This window comes from Olea europaea, chromosome 15 (assembly GCF_002742605.1).
Source record: "Olea europaea var. sylvestris chromosome 15, O_europaea_v1, whole genome shotgun sequence".
In the NCBI taxonomy this organism is placed as follows: domain Eukaryota; kingdom Viridiplantae; phylum Streptophyta; class Magnoliopsida; order Lamiales; family Oleaceae; genus Olea; species Olea europaea.
The window spans coordinates 2,956,442-2,965,753 of record NC_036251.1 but is presented as its reverse complement, the minus strand read 5'-3'; the positions used below and the strand labels follow the sequence as shown (position 1 = coordinate 2,965,753).

General features: G+C 35.4%; 1 protein-coding gene across 1 annotated transcript; it reads right to left on the bottom strand.

Annotated features, from left to right (window-relative positions):
- Positions 1–2,537: 2,537 nt before the first annotated feature.
- Positions 2,538–2,964, bottom strand: LOC111411110. The gene is made up of 2 exons (XM_023041675.1): positions 2,834–2,964; positions 2,538–2,727 (listed from the first exon to the last, which is right to left on the bottom strand). Exons 1-2 carry the CDS (start codon positions 2,962–2,964, stop codon positions 2,538–2,540), a joined length of 321 nt encoding a protein of 106 aa, XP_022897443.1.
- Positions 2,965–9,312: the final 6,348 nt, after the last annotated feature.

The following is a 9,312-nucleotide window of genomic DNA, read 5'->3' as shown; positions in this document are numbered from 1 at the left end:
ATTCAACCATCTTTAAACATGACACCATCATTTCTAGTAAATATAAGATCGTCTATAGATAAACAAACAATGAGTAGTTTCTCCTTATCTCCAATTTTTACAAAAATTGTGTGCTCATATGGACATTTGTGAAAGCCTTATTTCAAAAAATAAGCCTCAATACAACTATACCAAGCTCGTGGAGCTTGTTTTAATCCATAAAGAGCTTTCTTTAATCTATATATTTTATGCTCATTTTCGATCTTAATATAACCAAGGGGTTGTTCTACAAATACCTATTCCTCCAAGTTTCCATGCAAGAATGTCGATTTGACTTCCAGTCTGAAAATAGACCATGAGTTCTGCATCGCTAATTCGATCACCGATTTAATTGTATCATGTCTTGTAACGGGAGGAAAAACTTCTATATAGTCCATCCATATTCTTGCTTATATCTCTTAGCTACCAAACGCGCCTTATACTTATCCACTTCACCATTTTCCTTTAGTCTTGTTTTGAAGACCGATTTTACACCAATGGTTTTGTGCCCGTTTAGAAGATCAGCCAACTCCCAAGTATCACTTCTTTCAATGGCATCAAATTCATCATCCATCGCCTTCCACCATTTTGCATCTTTGACGGCACTTTCAAAATTTGTAAAATCACAATCTGAAAATAATGCAAAGTGAGTGATTGGATTTTCAATTTCAATTATCTCATAGTCTTCCATCCATGCGGGCCTTTTTCGAACACAATAAGGAGATCAAGCTGTCGCATCAATAGCTTCTGCTGCTATTGGCAAAATTTCAATAGCTGTTGGAGTTGCTTCTGATGAATTTTCATGCATAAAGGTTGTTGAAGTTAGCTCTTTTTCAAAATCATTTTCAAAAAGAACTTAAGTAGGTTGTTGTCTATTCCAATACCAAGTGTTTTCCTCATCGAAGACAACGTCTCGGCTCATCACAATCTTCTTGGTTAGAGGATTGAACAATTTAGATGCTTTTGGATGCATCACTAACTACAAGAAAGACACACTTTTCCCCTTTACCATCAACTTTCTTCATTTTTTCAACTAGGATATGTGCATAAGCAATGCAAGCAAAAATTTTAAAATGATCTACAGCTAGTCTCCTTACACTCCAAGCCTCCTCTGGTATCATATTTTGAACAGTAAATATAGGACCTCTGTTCAAGATATAAATACTCCAATTTATTGCTTCAAGTCAAAAAGTTTTTGGGATTCTCCCTCTTGCCGACAAACTTCTCACCACATTGAGGATAAATATGTTTTTCCTCTCTGATACTCCATTTTGTTGTGGTATATAAGCAATTATCAACTCTCTTCAAACGCCATGAACTTCACAAAAAACTTCAAATTCGGTTGAGCAATATTCTCCACCACGATCTATTTGGAGGGTCTTAATGGCCTTTCATGTTTCATTTCCCACATGAGCTCTGAAGCTTTTAAATGCACAAAAAGTTTCTGATTTTTCTTGTAAAAAATAAACCCAAGTTTTCAAGTGTACTCATCAATGAAGGTAATTAAGTATTTTTACCTCCATTCGAAAATGGTGTTATAGGGTACAATTATCGGAATGAACTAGCTCCAAAACACCTTTTTCTCACCATGATTTTCCTTGAGGAAATTGAGAACGATCTTGTTTGCCAACAACACATTCTTCACAAACTTGGGAAGGAATACTAATCTGAGGAAGACCTATCACCATATTTTTTTGCTAGAGGATCTTCAATCCACCAAAACTTAAGTGGCCATAATGAAAATGCCACAACCAAGAAGAATCTTTTATTTCAGCTACTAAACAGGATTCTAAACAGGATTGCACTCTTTCAATCTTCAATGGAAACAATATGTTTGAACTCATTTGCAACAACAATAGCTCCTCTAGTAGGACCATAAGTCACAAACACCCTTTTGAATATTGATTACATAAATAACTCTTTTCTAGCAATTGAGCAACACTTAACAAATTGCTTTTCAAACAAATTGCTTTTCAAGTCAGGAACTTCATGGACACTAGAAATTATTTCTACAAAATCATTCTTGGTTCTTATCTCAACATTACCCTTTCTTATCAATCTCATAGTGGATCAATCACCAAAACTTATTGTAGAATGAAAGCATTAATTTAAATAAGAAAGAAAAAGATTTACTTCCACACATGTGGTTACTGCAGCCCGTATCCACATACCAAACATCAGAATTAGGAACCTGATTAGCTTGAACAGCCATCAACAAAGTTTCCAATTCCTTCGTAGCAAAATTTGATTGCTCTTCCTTTTCTTTGTCATTAGGTAGCCTAGTAAGACATTCAGAACGATGATGTCCAAATTTATGATATCGAAAGCACTCTACCTTGGATTCGTTAAAATGTTGAGCTTTGAAATTGATCATTATTGACCTTGAAAGACCTGCTGCCATCTCTATTACCTAGATCTCCCCTTTCTCTACCTCTATCTCGACCTCTACCCCTTTCTTTAGAGTTTGAGAAATGAGTAGAGGTAGAAGCCTTAAAAGCTTGATCCTCTAAAGTTGAACTTCAGTTCATCTTCTGGTCATAAAATGTTGAGCCTTGAAATTGGTCATTATTGACCTTGAAAGACTTGCTGCCATCTCTATTGCCTAGATCTCCCCTTTCTCTACCTTTATCTCTACCTCTAGCCCTTTCTTTAGAGTTTGAGAAATGAGTAGAGGTAGAAGCCTTAAAAGCTTGATCCTCTAAAGTTGAACTTCAGTTCATCTTCTGGTCATGGATCGACAAGGAACTCTGTAATTCATCAAGAGAGAATGCATCTATCTTTTGATTTTTTAGTGGAACATAAGACATAGTCCAACATTGGTGTCATGGAACGTAATATCTTCTCCACAATGGTGACATCTTCCATCTTCTCACCATGAAATCGCATTTTGTTGCTTATCTCCATAGTCTTAGCACAGTAGCTAGTGACAAATTCCCCATTCTTCATTTGTAGAGTCTTAAAATCTTTTCTCAAAGCTTGAAGCTGTGCATTCCAGCTTCTTCACTCTAGCAGAGCCTTCATATTTTTTTCATGGAACCCCAAATATCTTTGGAAGTTTATTTGCAAAGAATTTTTTCCAAGATGGAACGATTAATGGCCTGAAAAAGGTAATTTTTTACATTCAACTTTTAGCTTTCGCACTTCTAACTCTGTTTTCTGGGCATCCATCAAAACTGTATTTGGTGCAAGTACATCAATTCCAAACTCAACAATTGGTCAATACTTCTTTGACTGTAGAAAATTCTCCATTAGCATACTCCAATGGTCATAATGGCCATCGAAACGTGGAATAGCTGCCTGCACAAAATTTGAATTTGAAGCCATCGATTCCTAAAACAAAAGCCAAAATGAGAAAATATGTTACGCAATTGACTAGAAGATTATAACAATAATAAAATAAACAAGAACAAAATAAAAAAATACAAAGATTTACGTGGAATCCCAAGATGGAAAAAAATTTATAAATAGACGATAAATTTCAATTATCAATTTGTCAAATCCTTCAATCAAAATCAATGCATCAATCTCACATTTAAATCTTTAGTATTTTTCAAATTTTTGGAACAAAACACAAGTGCTCAAGTGTTCTTCTTCTTAAAGGCTTGTTTAAATCCTATAAATCATTTGCCGGCATATCTCTTTAAGCACTCATATAATCTTAGAGGGGGCAAATATAATTTGAGGATAACGTGGTCAAGTCTGTTTTATTATGGTACTCTTGATGCAATTAGCTTGTTGTCTTCTCCCATTCTCTATATTTATTTTGTCTAAAGGTGACCTAAAGTGGAGAGTGTGAATTGGGCAGGGTATTGAGGCATTGCCCACTTGCTTTTGCTAAAATAGTTTGGTCTTTTGGAATTTTTTTTTCCTTCTTTTTCCTTCTTCTGTTTAACATTAATGTAAAATTTGAATAAGTTCTTAATTTTTACATTAGTCTATGTGCGAGGTTCGAGCCCAGCATGCAAAAAATGTGAACCAACATGGTTGCCACAGTGTTGATCGTGCAAGCACAACTTAGGCTTGAGATCTGTGAAGTAAATAACGTTATTATAACAAATCTTAGTATATTTAATATAACTCCAGAAGCATTTCGTATTTCCAATTATGATGGCACCAAGAAATATCACAGATCTGGGCTCCAAACAAATTTTACTCTTTTTTGGTTTCATTGTCAAAACCCTAACAACTGACCCAACAAACTCATGTGAGTTGCTTCAATGAACTGAACGAAAAGGCGTACATATAAATTTACTATCTCACTACATCACTAACAAAAATGTTTATCTTACCAAGAAAAAAAAATCTCTCTCAACTAGAAGTTGGAGAAGAAAATCATAAGAGAGAAAAATCTAAAAACAAATGACGTATATCAGAGGAATGAAGATTAAGGCACTAGAGAGCATCTTTTATACCCTCATTGTCAACCATTGTTCAATCTATCTGATCTAATGTTCTAAAGCAACTCATGACTTTGGACAGCTATTGAGTAGCGAACTACTAAAGTAGCATTACATTAAAAGAGCAACTTTAAACGTGGATCCGAGTTTTAGGCAAGCAATATGAAGTTATTAGGTAACTGTGTATTGGTTTGGGCCAAGGCCCATTCTCATTATTACCATGGGCTTTTGGCATCATACCCTGACAAATCTCCACTTTGACATCATCGAATTTAATACACAGCAAATTTACGCTCTTTCTACTTTGATATTTTCCTTCAACCATTTTTTGGCACCAAGTATTCACCTATAAAAGAAAAATAACCTACCTTCAACATTCAGAATTTTAAACAGGATTTAAACTCGTTTACTGATAGTACCTTAGAGCACATATATGATGGATTAAACTGGGATGGAATTTTTTTCAAGAGACAGTTATTCCTAAGAATTAATATCTCTAATAAAATGTATTTAACATTAATATGCATAGTTCTCTAATGAAAAACAGGATATTTCGCATAAGTGAATAGTACTTTAACTATTTGAATAGACAACTACAAGTTTAGAAAGCATATTAATTTCGAATAACACTTTTAACAACAATGCTTCCTTCAATTCTTTTGTTGCTGATGAGAATTACAAACTCTGATTCTATACCAAAAAACTAAATATAATCACACAAAAAATAAACACACAAGAATATGCAAGATTTATAGAACCCTTATAATAGCACTCTATTTATAAGAAAGAAAAATTAGGGCAAAGTCCAAATTATAAGTGTGAAATTTCTCAAATATTCTTAAAGAAATTTTGGTTCGGGGCCCTAGAAAAAAGGGTTTCTACTCCCCTTCCAACCTGTGCAGGGACCTTATCGACGAAGGTCAATCCATGTATTGACTTCGTATAATTACAAAAATTAGGATCCATAACTTGACCGTTGTTGCAATATATTCATCTTAAATCTTAAGTAGTAAACAGTGCAACTACAGGTTGTAGTTGGGATTTCCAACTTATACAAGTACAACACAAAGTGAACATGTATGCATTAGTTGACTTCTTATCATCCGTATCTCTAGCAAATATTGCATCTAAAAGTTCCTTAAGTATTGTTCCTGTTGGAAAAAATGGTTAATGGGTCAACTTTGAGCCCAAATTTCAGTGGGACCCACCTTTTAAATAATACGGGACCTAGCATATTCACGTTCTACTCCGCGAGATGATTAACGTGATATATTTATTTATCGAAAACCATTTAAAATTGAATAAAATATTAAGTGTTAAAGTAACCCACATAAACTAAGGATTATGGAAGAATTTTATTTGCCAAACACTTATCCCACATAGAAAAATTAGAAAACTTTGGTTTGGTTTATAAGGTGGAAGTTTGGAATTATGTTTGGGCCCTAAGGGGAACCAATAGTTTTTGGAAGGGGGAAGACCTATATCCTATTGGGTTCGGTCATAAACCCACACGCGCGCGCCGCCGCCGTCCGTCGGCCCGGCCGGCTCGGCATGTGCCCGAGTCTGGTGCGGGTCCGGGTGAACCTTTACCCTATATTAACTTTTTGGACAAAATTTATTTAAAATTTTGGGCCAAATTGTAAATAATCAAATTCTTGGGTACAAAATGAAATTTAAATTTTGGCTTATTCCGGGTGTTTTATTTTCTTTTAACAGTCGACTGTTTCGACTGTTTACCGACCAAACAGTCAACTGTTTACCGACCAAACAACCGACTGTACAGACACGACTTTTAAGAACAGTATGTCTGTTCGGATTTTTGAGGCTTGTCTGAAAGGTGATGACTGTTCGAATGACCACGAACAAGTCTATAAATAGCCAGCCTTTCTACCAGAAAATTTACACCATTTTCATTGCAAACTTTCTCTGCTTTGAATCTCATCTCCCTCTCTCTCGTGTTCTGATATTGTCTCGAAGTAAAAGGCACTTCGTTGAGTTCGTTGGAACTCCTACAGACTGCAGTGCTGCTTCCGTAGGAGACGAAAATTTGTTCTATCTTGGGAAACGATTGCTGGACGCTTTTAGCACCATTGAAGGCAGCAAATTCGTTTTAAGGAAATATCGTGAAGTCGGTGGGCTCGAATTACAACTTTAGATCCTGTTGATCAATCATTACATTCAAGTGATTCTGTCGGAATTTTTTCGAAGGAGTAACTTCAAACTCCAGAAACAACAATCTTAAAACGAATTTTCTTTTTTCAATTATTATTTGTTTCTATTTCTACTCCTTCTTACCGTTAATCTTCTGATTGCATTCAAAAATGGCAACTTCTGGTACCACACTCCCGAATACGATCGGGGAAAAATCAGAAAAGTTTAATGGGTCAGATTTCAAGCGTTGGCAACAAAAAATACTTTTTTATCTGACGACATTAAATCTAGCTAAATTTCTCAAAGAAAACGTGCCTTCATATACCGAGCAAGACAGTGATGCTGAAAAATTGGCTGCGGTTGATGCATGGAAGCATTCTGATTTCTTTTGCAAAAATTATGTGCTTAATGGACTGGATAACACATTATATAATGTGTACTGCAATGCTAAGTCCACAAAAGAACTGTGGGAATCTTTGGACACAAAGTACAAAATCGAAGATGCCGGCACGAAGAAATTCATTTTCGGTCATTTTTTGGATTATAAAATGGTTGACAACAAGACCGTCATATCCCAAGTTCAAGAACTTCAGATCATACTTAGCGATATCCATGCAGAAGGAATGAAACTAAGTGAATCATTCCAAGTCGCTACACTAATTGAGAAATTACCACTTTCATGGAAGGATTTCAAGAATTATCTCAAGCACAAGCGGAAGGAAATGAAACGTGAAGATATCATTGTCCGATTGAGAATAGAAGAAGACAATCGCAAAACTGAAAAAAGGAATGGTGCATCTAATTCGATGGAATCAAAAGCCAACATTGTAGAAGGAGGCTTCAAGACAAACAAAAAGAGGAAGCACAATGGGGAGGGATAAATTGGTTCTTCAAAAACTGCTAAAAATTTTAAAGGCAACTGTTACAATTGTGGCAAGGCAGGACATCGATCCAAGGATTGTCGAAAGCCAAAAAATGTGAAGGGAAAAACTAACCAGGCCAATGTAACAGAACATAAGAACCTCACTGATAAGATACAAGACATGAATCTTTCTGCGGTCGTCTCTGAATGCAACTTAATTGGAAACACTAAAGAGTGGTGGGTAGATACTGGAGCTACTCGTCACATATGCTCAAACCGTGGGATGTTCTCTACCTACAAAGCAATGGATCATGATGAACATCTTTACATGGGAAACTCGTCATCTTCCAAGGTAGAAGGACATGGGAAGATAGTGCTGAAAATGACAAGTGGAAAAGAGCTCACTCTGAATAATGTTCTTCATGTGCCTGATATTAGGAAAAACTTGATATCTGGTTCTCTACTAAGTAAGAATGGGTTTAAACTAGTATTTGTCTCGGACAAATTTGTACTCTCAAAGAATGAAATGTTTGTAGGAAAAGGCTACCTGAATGAGGGGCTCTTTAAATTGAATGTAATGACTGTTGTACCTCCAATTATGAATAAGAATATATCTTCTTCTTACTTGCTTGAGTCATTTAACATTTGGCATGAACGATTAGGACATACAAGTTATAACACTTTGCGTAGACTAATCAAATTAGATTTATTACCAAAGTGTGATTTAAATCCTAATCACAAATGCGATATATGTGTAGAAGCCAAAATGTCACGTCTACCCTTTCGTTCTGTTGAAAGAAGTACCGAACCCCTAAATTTAATTCACACCGAAATATGTGATTTAAAATTTGTTCAAACTAGGGGAGGTAATAAGTACTTTATCACATTTATCGATGATTGTACTCGATATTCTTATGTGTATTTGCTCAAAAGCAAAGACGAAGCAATTGAAGTGTTTAAACACTACAAGTTAGAAGTTGAAAATCAACTTAGCAAAAAGATTAAGGCCATAAGAAGTGATAAAGGTGGTGAATATGATTCACCATTTGAGAAATTCTGTTCGGAACACGGAATTATTCATCACCGCGCCTTATTCTCCTCAATCTAATGGTATTGCTGAACGCAAGAATCGAACATTGAAGGAGATGATGAATGCTATGTTAATAAGTTCTGGATTACCGCAGAACTTGTGGGGGGAAGCCTTGCTTTCTGCCAACTATATTTTTAACAAACTACCACATCGAAAAACGCAAAAGATACCTTATAAAGTATGGAAATGTCACAAACCTAATTATAAATACTTGAAGGTATGGGGATGTTTGGCTAAGGTAGTAGTTCCTAAACCTAAAAGGGTTAAGATAGGACATAAAACCATTGATTGTGTATTCATTGGTTATACCTACCATAGTAATGCGTACAGATTTATGGTATATAAGTCTGAAATACCTGATATGCATGTTAATACAATTATTGAATCAAGGGATGCTACATTTTTCGAAAATACTTTTCCTTATAACATGCAAGGTGAATCAAATTCACAAAAGAGATCTCGTGAAAACGAAGAGACTATAGATCAAGAATCTATAAATGAACAACCTAGACGAAGCAAGAGGGCTAGGACGTCAACCTCCTTTGGGCTTGATTTTCTAACATAGTTGTTAGAAAATGAACCTCAAAAGTTTAAGAAGGCTATGTCATCAACCGGAACTTCATATTGGAAAGAAGCTGTTCATAGTGAAATTGAATCCATACTATAAAATCATACTTGGGAATTAGTAGACCTCCCTCCCGGAAATAAGCCTTTGGGATGTAAATGGATTTTCAAAAGGAAAATGAAAGCAGATGGATCAATTGACAAATATAAAGCAAGACTTGTCGCTAAAG